Raw genomic sequence first — 13,559 nt, 5'->3', positions numbered from 1 at the left:
CAGTGCAAGCTAGCAGACAGAAAAAGAAAGCCACTAAATCCAAAAAATTGAAAGAAGAACATCAAAAACCACTACTTCAAAAAATTCAAACAGCTGTCTGGAATCATATTCTCTTTGCAGAAAATACATCCAGAATCATAAACGACGGCAGTAATGATCATTCAAAAATAACTGACAGCGGCAATTGAGCAGACGAATTTCAAAGAGTTTCCCGTAGAACAGAAAATATAATTTTTTCATGAAAAAATTTGAACAATAAATTCTATTCTAGGAATTAATGAACACTCAAAAAGTAATTAACAAGCGGTATAGGAGCCGACGAATCTAAATAGTTTCCCGTAAAACCGAAATATAATTTTTTCATTAAATACTTAACAATAAATTCTATTCTAGGAATTTCAGCATTTTGTGCGATCCGGAATGAGGCATAACACTTATGCTTCCCTTGAAATTACCCCCAAATTAGGTCACTAAGCCGAAACCAATTAAGCCGAATTTTAAGCGAAAAAAAAACAAAAACAGGAAAATATAAGAAGTCAAGGCAAGTAAAAAAAATATTGCGGGAGTAATTAAAACACTTAACGCAACTACACTGAAAATTGCGTACGAAAAAACGAATTCTACGATGTGGCAACTAGGCCAACAAAACAAGCAGACAACCTATATGCCGACGTTTTTTTTTATCAGATTCGAACCCACGACCTAGGGCGTCCCAGGCGTATTTTTCACCTCCCGGCTAAGAGTCGGACACGCATTGAAGTTTGAATTCATTATGAACTAAGATACGAGTGATTCTGCTAAATTGTTAATCCGAAAAAGTAATCAATTTAAAAGCCTATCGTTCCAACGACACACCCTCCTTGCGCTAGATTACATATTCTTAACATCTAGTTTTAGTTTTAATTTGACTACTGCACGAAATTGGTAGTAACTATGCCGTAACGTGCGTTTTTTAGCCCCTTTTTAAGCACCTAAAAGACCTCTATTAGAAGTTGAAGTTTGGCATCACAGTCTATTCAGTCTTAATTCGGATTCTTAAAGGATAATTCAAAATGTAAAATCAATCTGGGGGCTTTGTTTTGCGGACGAATTTATAGCAGTAATCGTATTAATTGACTTATCTCAGATTCCCATCAAACGGATTTTAATATTCTTTTATTTTCCTTTTATTTTAGTTTCTCTTTACTAACCCAAACTTGAAGCATCTTTTTGTACCAAGCAATCTCCTACCCTAAAAGCGTTTTAGGGGGAATATGATTTTCTTCGCGGTTCTGAGATGCAATTTACAGCCAAACATTTTGAGTTTTTAGTAGCAACAGGAAAAAACAATCATTTTAATTAAATAGTGGTGTGCAGAACCTTGACGTGTTCTATTTAGGGAAAGGATGTTAGCTTGCTATTCGATTTCAATCCCTCTCGAGACCCAAGAATCGTGGCTAAATTAGAAACTTTGAAATTAGAAAAATGAAAAAATATCGTGTTGAATTCGCCCAATTCTTTTGCCAATTTTGAAGTCTCAAAATACGCTCTTACTAATTGGAATCCTCAGGGACAAATTTCAATTCCTTTTTATTTGGTTTAAATTTTCTTGAGAGTGTACTGAACATTCAAAAGCGGTAAGCCCCCTAACTAATTAAGGGTTCTCAGAGATAAAAGAGCTTCAAAAAGGTCGGAAATAATCTGCCACACTGAAAATACTTCTTCTCAAATCACCAGCTGGCACCAATTAAACTAAGCAAACCGAAGGAAAATAAATCGACATTTCATGAATCAAAGGGAACTTGAAATACGTTTCCACCTGAGATTAAACTTGAAACTCAACTAGAGCAAATCAATTAACCAAACGAAATAACCCCGTTAAATGAAACGCTGACTGTCGCTTTCATAGCTTGTCTTCATTAACTAGTTCAGAAGCTACTTCAACAAATCAACAATCAAATTTAATCACGAACACGCTACTCAAATCGGTCAGAGAAAACAAGCGACCTATCTTTTTGGTGGACCAAAATTTTTGGCGAACAAAGTTTTCTGCGCCGCAGGCAAATTTTTCGGCACGCGTTCCCTCTCAAAATAAGTATATATTGGCGTCAAAGGCGGCTTTAGAAAAAACTTACGACCAGTCAGCAACTTTTTTGGGTCAAAATAAATTTCTTAAAAGACAATTGTTAGGATTCACTTGAAGTAAGCAGCATTTTTGAAAAAGCGACCTTAGAAAAAATAAGTGAACAAAAAAGGGCCAAAAGTGACCAGTTTGAGCAGCTTGATGATGAAACAAGCATCTTGCTGGGATTTTGTTCTGGTGATTTCACTTCATTTTTTCTTTTCAGCTCGCGGACTCTCGTACTAAATCGCGTAATCTGCTACTAAAAAACCGATACTGATATATTGCAGAGATAGTTGATGGTGTGTGAGGATCCGCAATTAGCAAGTTTTTTCCTTTTGGGCTAATGAATCGAAAAAAATTAGGTTGCCATAAAATGTATCTGAGTTCATTAACTAGAGTTTTATCGTCGAATAAAAAAAGACAGAAGGTTTAATCTACCTTTTCTTATATAAACAAGGCTTAAGAGTTATTTCATTCAAAAATAAGGAGTCATTACTTTTGGCACCTTTCTGAAATTCAAAAAACACAAAGTAATCAAAACTCTTCTCGCAGACTAATTCGTAGCCGAAGTTGACCATAGAATCCACGAAAGGTTTCGTATCATTGATAGTTTTCTTTCTCTTTTTTGCCCTTTTGCTCTTCAATACAATTTCGAATCGACTTGACACTTCCGCCACTAAAAGTGTGCCTCCTTCTTTCAAAACGCCATTCGCGCTTCTCAAAAAATCAGTGAAGTTTGTTCCCATAAGCGATAAACAAAACACACAAACATCAACAGAGCAAGGCTCAAGTTTCATGTGCACTTTAGCAGCGTCGCAAATGATTACATGGTTGTTTAACTTCTGAAGGTCAAAACAGTAGACCTTCTGAGGCACCATTGAAGCCAAGAGTCCTTCACCGCAACCAATATCAGCGACAACTAGCAATTCACTTCTCTGCTTCAGAAGCTCAGCGATTACTTGCAAGGGCTTGACTGGCCATTTGCACACTTGGTTCTGGTATCCTTTGTGATATATTCTAAAGCAAACTAGAACATATAATTTAGCTTTTAACAATATCCGCTTCTGATACTTTTGTTAAGATATTTTCCCTTATTCCTTACCTGCCTGAGGAACTGATGATGATAAACTTTTTTGTTCAGGAAGCCTCCGCTTCTGTTATTTTTTCGTTCAAAAAGCCACAGATTTAGAAATTGAACACAAATATTGCGCACAGAAAAAAAGTTTATAGTGAGGATGAAAAGAAGGGCTGATTTTTATAAGAGTTCTGCCTGCGTAATTCTATTAAATTTACTCTCGGCATAGATCTCTAAACAGGCAAAACAAAGTGAAATTAGGAAAAGGTTAAAAAGACACCTTGAGAAACTTTTTTGCAAGGCTTGGGAAAAATACGTTCTCACATCTGCTTCATGACCGCTTGTAATTTTACTAACACTAGCCACCAATAAAGCAGCTGCAGTTGCCATTAAATTGCCAATGCGATGCACGAAAAACTCGACCAAAAAAACTAACTATTTCAATGTTCCGGATTTTGAACTCCTACCGGTTGATTAGGATCTCCACTTCCTCGAAATCGCGCCACGGACCTTGGAAGAAAAACTAGTTGCCCAGCTTATGCTAGATTCACATGTTTTAATATTTCGATCATATTTTGAACTGATACCGAAATGCGTAATTTTGAAAGATTCAAAAATGGACTTAACGCAAAGTCCCAGTAATTTTTCTGCTTAAGTAGTGGATTAGCTGCATATTTAAAGAAAAAAGAACTACTAATCGATCTTTCAACTGAATTCTTTATCTCAGATTTGGCTGGGTACTTTTCGAAAAAAAAATTGAAAAAGATTCCAAGATCAAAAATTGAAAAAGTTGACTTCCTAAAATCACAAAATTTTCTCTACTAAAGCATGGAAATAGTCTCGTATGCAGGGAAGACTTCAACACCCTGATATTTAGATTGAATCCTTAATATCGGCTTTAGCTAGTAGCTTTCGAGAACAGCGATGAAATTTCTTTAAAAAAAACGGTTAAAACTTCATAAAATGTCCATATCGGCTTTTCTACCAAACAAATAAGGCGAAACAGACTACGCAGGAAAAATCTAAGCACGATGTTAATTTGAATGAATTATCAACCTCAGAATCAGCAGGTGAGTTTCCAAAAAACGGGCAAGTTTCAAAAATTGTACATTTTCTAAGGCCATATATTTTTTCAAAACGCAGGGTATAGCCGCTTGCGCAGGGAAGATTCGCATACCACGTTTTTTTTTCCGGTTGAACTCTTATTCTCTGATTTGGCAGGGTAGTTCTTGAGAAAAGTCAAAAAAATTTGAAAATTAACCAAAATGTCAAAAACAAAAAATGGGCTTGTTTGAGGCCATAACTTTTTTCTTCCGAATTTAGGGAAAATCCGCTTGAGAAGGAGAGATCCCAATGATTAGTTTTTTAGTTTGGTTGAAAATTGGTTCAGTAGTTTTTGAGAAAAAAAATGAAATTTTTGCGAACAGTTCAAAAATTTTCCAAAGGGTAGCAAAAAAAAAATTAACAAATCCCATACATTTTCATAACAACTGTTGTTTTGAAATAGGACCTAACACTAGCCAAAAACAAACCAGCACTATATGCTATTAAATTACCTATGCTTAAATACGCTTAAATATGATGAATTGAAATATTCCAAAAGTGCCACTATGAGCACTTTTATTTGCGACTTAGGTTGGAAAAAAAAGAAAGTTCTTAATAATACACTTCGCTTCGCTTGTGTAATCAGATTACTTTCTCTCCAAATTGCCTACTTACTGAAAGGCAGTGGGGTCCATCTTCAGCATTTGTATTGCACTGCGACTATCACTAGTATAGAATTTCTCGTTTATTATTCGGAACATCGAAGATTCCAACTTGTTTCCGAACGAATTTTCCTTGAAGGTATTGTTTTCAGAAGAGAATGTTGGATGAGCTTCTAATTCAGTATCACATCTGAATATTGACGACAAATCTTCTTGTAGGCTCTTATTCTTTTCCCTCAGATCGTCGGATTTGAGATGCTCACTCAAGTGTTCATTTAGCTTATCTTTTCTCAAGCTGTTCTTGTCTCGTATTTTTTGTGGAAATGATTTTAGAGCAACTTTGCTAGTCAGAAGATGTTTCCTTAAACATAAAATAACAATTTTACGAAAAAAGCTACCTTTGAATAAATATACACATAAGGCGAAGTTAGCTTTGCACCACTTCCGATACAGCAGAAATATATCATGGCAAGCTAGCCGACAGAAAATGAAACAAAAATGATGAAAAAACTACTTTTGGGTTAAACGAAATTTGCAATCTAGAATTAGCATGGAAACGAAAAATACAAAGCCGACATTATTTGGTCGACACCCATTGAGCCAGCAAAACAATCGATAAAAATTTGGGCTTTAAAACTTCGACCCACTCAAACTCGTAGAGCACTTTTTTCGCCCATCAAGGGACACAAAATTAGGCCGTTGTATTATAAGATAAAACCGTACTATACGTGAAATAAACCTTTTAAGCGAATGAAAAACTGAAACTTAACAAACTGGAGTAGTTAAACATAAAACCAAGATAAAACAAGATTCCTTATATAAATTTCAAATATGCTCAAAATATGTCTCTTGGTCGGCAAAAACAGATTTGACGCGAGAGCTGAAAAAACTATTCATTCAATTTGTGAAACAAAGCGTTAACACAAGAAAAAATCTGCTCCGATCTGATAACGCTAGCTAATCGCAAGCGTCAAGAGAACATTTAAGAAACATGACAACGATAACTTGAAACAGCAATCAAAATTTGTCAGAGCTGCTACTCAACATCATTTCGAGTAGACCAACATAGATCAAAAATGCTCATCATACAATTCCATGCTTTCATTCTACGAAAAAGGCTACTCACACAATTTTATACAGTTTTACAAATCAGGGCAATTGAAATATATATGTATTTTTCTCTCGTTTTGACAGTTTTAAATTGGGGTTTAACAAAAAAAAACGAAGATTTTTGGTTTAAAATGGTTATCATACAGGTTCTATAATTGAAAACTGCATGACCAGATATTTTTTTATGGTTTCTTCGAGTAAAAGTTTAAAGTTGCCCAAAAACATTTCTTATCATCATTTTGGAAAGCAGACAAATTTTGGATCCAAGCAAACTTTTCATTAAATCGAAAAAAGTGCTAAAGTAGTCCTGAATTCCCGAATTTTTTTTGATTTTTCGAGACAAGTTTTTTTTGTCGAAAACAGCTCAAAAATTTAATTCGTTGATGCCTTTTTATGCCCAACGCAATGAAACATTGATCCAAAATTTGAATTAATTATTTAGTTTCAGAATTGTCAGGCTGGCCCCAAGGCATAATATCTCGGATATCTTCAATCCCTCAGGGCTTCGAGGGTTTTGTAAAGGCAGGTTCTTCGTCACTTGCGTTTGCTAACGAACACATCAAAAACTTTGCAAAAAAAAACAATTTTTTGGGATACGGAAAAACTTTAATCATACAATTCCCATTTATGAAAAAATACTCATCAATTATCAAGGTTGTTGCAGCGACAATCGGTTGATCAATAAGGAGTGAATTAACGAGATTTGAATGATATTTCCAGTAGTAACTCAGATCAAATATATATGGTAACTCACCCGCACAAAGTTGCTCGAACCAATGACTAAAGGTCATGTTTCACCAGCTAATTTTAACAAAAATCGGGAAGTGATCTTTCAGTTTGAACCGAACAAAAAAAATCAATTCCAGTTCAGTTACAAGAAATTACCAATAACCCGCCTTTCAAACTAGGTGGATCCTCGTAGAATGTCTCGGAAAAAAGCAGTTTTGCATTTTACCAAGTTTTTCGTCAAAGAGTCTGCAGGCATGTCTTTCTTTTTTTCATTTAACTCTCGAAGGAAGTGTTCTTTTATGGCAAAATGCTTCGTCTTTCCGTGGTTCATTGAATGTTTACTAAGGGCAATACAAGCTTAGTTATCAACGAAAAATTCCAAAGGCCTATTACACATTATGCCTTTAGAAGTTTATGACTTTATGACTATTATGACCTGTAAAGAAATCCTTCCTTTACTGTTTCGACCACAGCATTGTGTTCTGCTTCGGCTGTTGAAGTTGATACTCAACGCGGGAGTCTGCTAGACCAACTTATTACACCTGAGTTGTCACTGAGCTGAAAACAGTATCCTGAGGTACTTCTCCTTTTGTATATATTTCTAACCCAGTCCGCATAGCTAACAAGATTCAACGCCTTATCCCTTCTATAGGTAAACTAAAGTTAAACTTTTTGTTCCTAGCAGATATCTTAGACAATTTTTCCCGACTTTCCAATGCTTTTCACTTGGGTTTTCGACAAAAGAACTTTTCCACAAAATGTTAGCTGCAAAGCAAATGTCGGGTCTACTTGATAAAGCTAAGTTATTAGGACAATCAACAAATCCTCGATTGTAACATTTTCTTGCTCTATTCTACCTTCTAAAGGACAATCTTCTTTTGTCGGTTTTTCGTTTTCACCAAGAGGGGTTGTTATCGGTTTTGCTACGATCATCTTAAATTTTGATAAGAACTTTTCAACATATTTCTCCTGGCTTACCCTGATTTTGTTTCCTGAGTTATCAATTTTCATTCCTAAGAACCATTCAAGATCAGTTATCTCAAATTTCTCAAATGTTTCAGAGATATTGTATTCAAACCAAATACAGAAAATTTTGTCCGCTCCACCAACCACTATATCATCAACCCACAAGCAAAATAAACCTACTATCTCTCCCTCAACCCTCCTAACAAACAAGCACTCACCAAGAACTGAATCTTCAGCCTAATTTCTCAATATAGCTTTTTAGAGTCCTATGCCAGTTTCTACCGGACTGCTGTAGTCCATAAAGACTTTTCTTCAGAAGACGAACTAAAGGTTTTCCTTCTTTAAACTTCTCGAACCCTTCAGGTTGCTTCATAAAAATATTTTCATCTAGTTTGGCAATCAAGTATGCAGTTTTAATGTCTAACTGTCTTAACTCATGCCTATATTGAAAAGCTAAACTTAGAAACATTCTTATGTTCGACATCTTAGTTGTAGTCGAATACGTTTCGTCGAAATCCCTTCCCTCGACTTGGCTGAAACCTTAAGCAATAAATCTAGCCTCAAGCCTAAAAACTTCACCATTATGTCCGTACTTCAAATTAAAATGCCATCTGCTTACTATTTGCTTCTCTCCTCTATTTCTAACTAGTTCCCAAACTTTTGTTTTTTTTCCAATGAATTGAACTCTTTTTCATTGCTTCTTGCCAGTCAGGGTCTGCTGAAGCTTCTTGAACATTTTTCGGTAGATTTTCGAGGACTTCTCCAAAAAATACCTCATCACCCACTTTTTCATCACTTTCTATCTTTTTCTCAAAACAGAACTTACATTCGTCAAAACTAACGTTTCAAGACTTTTGCACTTGGAGTTTTGCTCCATTCTCAATTCCTATCAGATAAACTTATCTATTTTCCGATGTCCCCAAGAAAAATCCTCTTTTAGAAATTTTGTCTAGTTTTATGCGAAACTGTTTTTCCACGAAACTATACGCTACACATCCAAAAGTTTTCGAAAAAAATTAGGGTTGGGTTTTTCTCAATACATAGACTAGTAGGGTTTTTTGCCTATAGCAGAATGAAAGCACATTTTTTTGAGATTGGTAGCCATATTGAGAGCATAATGCCAATAAAATTTCAATAAATTGGCATAAAAAATCATGCAGCGAGCCATTGGAGTAATCGTTCCTCACACCCTTTCTATCTTTCCGTTCTCTAGAGGGATACAAGGAGCCGACTTTTCCGGTTTTTTTTTCTGTTTCCAATAAACTTGTCTAAATTCCTGACCGATATACTCTCCTTCGCCATCTAAAACTTAAGTCTGAGGGTCTCCTAGGTCTGTTATGAACCTTTCCAGCTTTTTTGTAGCCTCATCTATCATCTTCATGAAATAAACTGTTAGGTATCTAGAAAAACTGTCCACAAAAACCTATAGCATATCTATGACCCTCCTCTGCTATCGAGTCGATAGGACCTAAAATATCTATGTGAACAAAATCTCGTGTCCTGGTTACCCTGGTGTAACAATCTTTCGGGACTGGCTTCTTTTTTGCTTTATTCAACTCACAAGTTTCACAATTCTCAATTTTAAAAACGCTTATCTTCATGCCTTCAAGATGTTGCTCTAAATGACTTAAGTCTTTGTAGTTATTATGAGCACTCCTACAAGGCCATTGTTTCAATTTTCTAACTTCATAACGTTCATCTTTTCCTACAAAAAAGTCCCACAAAAAGAGACCTCTTTCCTCTCTTAATGGGTAAACTGAACCATTTCTCTGACGAACAAACGAGCTCGCACAAAAAAACAACGTCTGATCCTGCTTTCTTCATTTTAAAACACTTATCAAAATTTTGTACTTTTTAGGAACGTACAAAGTATCCTTCAGCTCAATCACCTTAAGGTCGCCTTTCTCGTCTTTGACTCTGAATCCAACTTCAGGGAAATTTACATTGCTTACCAACCCTTTGAAGTTCTCAGATAAACCTTTTGTAGTTGGATTAACATCTCTCGACCCTTTATCAGATTACTGGTGGCTCCAGAGTCTACGACTAAGTCCTCGCCCGGAGACACGCCACTCAGAAAACTAAAAACAGCATCTGTTTCAGCTGCTAGGTTCTGCTGTTCTCGCTCAGTCTTACTAAAAAAAATTTCTTTGCTTCGCCTAAGTTTTCTATGCACTATTTCAACACGTCCTCTTTTTTGACATTTAAAACAAACTCTGTTCTCGCAATTAAAAGCATCTCTTTTTCAATGACTTGTCTTTCGCTATCAAAATTCACCAAATCTCTTTCCAACTCATCTAAACTTTTCTCATCTCTACTACACTTGGCTATATTAGAACTAATTTCAAATTCTTTTGGAAGCCCTTGCAAAATAATTGAAAATTTTTCACTCACTGCTTCGTTCACTTGTTCTAAGTTATATTGAATCTCCTCTGCTCTAGTCAAATAATCTATCACTGTTTCATTGCTATTCTTTTTGAAAGTTCTAAGTTCGGAGATTAATTTTTGCAGTCTGGGTCTTTCAAAACTCTTAAGCCTCTTCCGCAAAACATCCCAAGCTTTGCTACCATTGCCTTTGTAAGGTCTTAAAAACAAAACCGATCTCTCATCTAGAGCCGGCACAATCGGTCTTAAACTTGGCATTAAATTTCTATAATCAACTGTCTCATGTAAAATCTTGTTTAATTTCAAGTGAAAAATTCGTGCCTCGATTTGCTCTTTTAAGTAGGAAAAACCCTCTCCTTTTCCCGAAAAAACTATCCTTTCAGTTTTCGACATTTTTTTTCCTAACTTAAGTTCTTATTTCCTGCTTAAGTCTTCCACAAAGATTAAGATGCAATCAAAATTCAAAAGCTAAGTATTGCCTCAGGTAAAAATCAATGACTAGGTTTTCCCATACATCGAAATGATGTGTTATAATCATCAATATTGCCCGCTTATATAACTATCCAAGTACATTTGATTACCTAAATCTGATTCTTACCGAATAACACATCAGCTAATTAGAAAGAAGTTCGTATTTTTATACTGGTGTAGTGTATCAGTTCTTCTTTTTATACTGGTGTAGTGTATCAAATATAACATGTAATTTATCAATTTGTTTCAGTTTTCTTTCACTATCAATCTTCGTGTAGTGCTTATTCCGCCGCTGTGCTCACTCAGTGCCCCTTCATGTATTTTTTGACTGCCTTCGCTTCTAGTTGTGTTTCCCTGCTTCTATCATGAGAATTGTCTATCTCTAGAAGTTGTGTTTCCGTTAGTGTTGTCAGAGTTGTCTGTCTCTACTAGTTGCCCTGCTTCTATCTTTGCACTTCTCTATCTGATCAACCGTCTATCTCCAAGTAGCGTTGGCCTGCTTCTTTTCTCGCAATTCTCTATCTGATCAGTTGTCTATTTCAAGTTGTGTTTTTTCACTGTCACAACCCCACTGCAAATCTCAGTTTATTCTTATTCGTTTAAGCAAACAGTCAATCTTGACTCCTGACTTCTCACTCGTGCTTCGGCATCTCGGCCCATAACCTATCAAGGTTATTGCAGCGACAAACGATTGATTTATAAATGCTTTTGAGTGATAGTTCCAGTAGTAATTCAGATCAAATATATATGGTAAATCACCCGCACAAAGTTGCTCGAACCAATGATTGAAGGTCATGTTTCACCATTAATTTAAAAAAAATCGGGAAGTGATCTTTCAATTTGAACCAAATAAGAAAGATCAATTCCAGTTCAGTTACAAAAAATCACCAGTATCAAAAACCTTTCATGAAATTTTCTGCATATTTACTGAAATTCCAAGGAAACTTTATTAATAGTATATTCCGTATAAGGAAATTGTATGAGTAGCATTTTTGTTTATCCCGGATAGTTTTTAAAAATTATTGAGCACTAAATAAAGTGAAGTTTACCTTTTACTTACTTTCTCCAGCAGAAGTCGCTGCTTCTTCTTTTGTTTTGGCGTAAGTTGATGCTGCTTCAAAATCCCAGTCAAGAACACCTCCACTGCCCATGTTGACCAACACTTTGCTCTCTCTGATTGACGTAAGTTGAAACCTCCTCCCACATCCTGCAAAGATTCTTTTCTCATGTCTTATCTGCAGAACAATGTAGTTGATAAATTCTTTTGGATCTCTCCAACTATCCCCCTATTGCAGTAAGAGGGATTCATTGGTTGGTACAAAATGCGCATATCCTTAACCGTTAAAATATTTCTTAACAGGGGTGGAAATTCGTTAATAGCTACCAGGCAGGGTGGGTTTGGTAGTTAAAGATATCCTTTAACAAACAAAACCTGTACGATTTTTTCAAACATGTACGATTCGGAAGCAACAAAGCTACATATCATTCTCTACGGTTATCAACCAATTCTGTTCAATCAATCACAAAAATAATTAGCATTCCAGCAAAAAATGGCTGCTCATTTTCGATAAAATCTTAATTAAACTAGCACTTCAAATTGCTGCACATTTTTGAATTGTGCCAAAAAATAGTTGTCACTGAGGTTAAAGATAATCCAGGCAAAGTCGTTTTGTTACAAAAGCAGAGGGCTCCAAAACATCCGCCTTTACTGACATTTATACTGCAGCTTTTATAGCTTTTCTAGAAATTAGCAAATATGTTTGAAATCTGAGAAAGCTAGCCGCTACCTCACTGATTTTGAAAGTGATAGCTCTTCAAAATTTCTATATGCATATAATTTTACGAACAAAAATGACCAAAAAAACTCAACTAAAAGCATTTTCACGCGAGTCCGGGAAAAATGTATACTATTTTGATCAATCCGAATCAGCATATGTGCTCCTAAAAAGACTGGACTTATAAGGTTTTGACCTAAGCAGAACTATCAAGCACAAAAAATAGCATTACAAGCTAGCAGACAGAAAATGAATTTAAAAACATTTATCAGGCAGCAATTAAGCCGATAAAATTGGGTACATGCCAGTAGAGCCGAAACCAAATTTGTTGTCACAGTACTGATGTTCTTTAACTTAACGCCCCCTTTTGGAAACACAAAAAACAAAAGGCCGTTGTTTCCTTTTGAAAGGCGCAAAACTAGGTCACTATATCGATAAAGGATAAGACAAAACCATGTCCATGTGGGCTAAATAAAGTTTTTGAGAGAAAAAAACAAAAGGAAATAATCAAAGTCAGGGGAAACAAAAATGTACACAAAAAATTGTTATTTCTAAAGGCTGAAGATGAAATTAAAAATGAAACGAGACTTGTTGAAAAGCTGTTCTGTTGATACGGGATTCGGTCCGACGCCATCTACACAACTTTTCCAGACAGACGTGTTAATCGAAAGACTAAAGATAATTATAATAAATGTCAAACCGAGATAATAAAAACATTTTTCGATATTGTCTATAACTTAAATCTCCTCTTAAAGTCTCCATCAAATAAACTCACTGCGACCTTTTAATAAAGAGGCGCCCTAATGTAAGACTCTGCTTCGCCGTTGTATTTAAAAGGTAATCAGCTGAATTATTTTCATCTTAATAAAAGTCAACGAATTTTCATTTCCAGATACAAAAACCACTTGAGAGCTTAAGCGTTTATTTAGTTACGCCATTTAGCTATGACATAAACCAAGATCAAACGTTTCACGAGACCATTCACAATATTTAAAAAAAAACAGATTTCGTTTTTAAAACGCTCGCCCCAATTCATTGAAAAACCGAGTTAGAAAGAAGCCTTGTTCATGGGCATTAAAAGTTTCAGATAAACAAAATGTTTCATTAATTTTGTATTTTTTCCTCCAATAGTTGCCCGAAGCTATGTAATTTACAAGATTTTTTATTGCCCTGACTAGTGAAAAGAGGAGGAACTGGGGATTTGGGTGTTTGCCGTACGAACTTTAAGGATATTTCACATC

At 35.5% G+C, this 13,559-nt stretch overlaps 1 protein-coding gene across 1 annotated transcript; it reads right to left on the bottom strand.

The window, feature by feature from the left end:
* Window positions 1-2,462: 2,462 nt before the first annotated feature.
* Window positions 2,463-11,774, bottom strand: LOC134839555 (uncharacterized). Its single transcript, XM_063855144.1, has 3 exons — window positions 11,593-11,774; window positions 4,899-5,246; window positions 2,463-3,121 (listed from the first exon to the last, which is right to left on the bottom strand). The coding sequence occupies exons 1-3, from the start codon at window positions 11,769-11,771 to the stop codon at window positions 2,539-2,541; spliced, it is 1,110 nt and encodes a 369-aa protein (XP_063711214.1). The 5' UTR covers window positions 11,772-11,774; the 3' UTR covers window positions 2,463-2,538.
* Window positions 11,775-13,559: the final 1,785 nt, after the last annotated feature.

Source organism: Symsagittifera roscoffensis, chromosome 2 (assembly GCF_963678635.1).
Source record: "Symsagittifera roscoffensis chromosome 2, txSymRosc1.1, whole genome shotgun sequence".
Taxonomy (NCBI): domain Eukaryota; kingdom Metazoa; phylum Xenacoelomorpha; order Acoela; family Convolutidae; genus Symsagittifera; species Symsagittifera roscoffensis.
The sequence above is the reverse complement of the archived record's forward strand: the minus strand, read 5'-3'. Positions and strand labels throughout refer to the sequence as shown.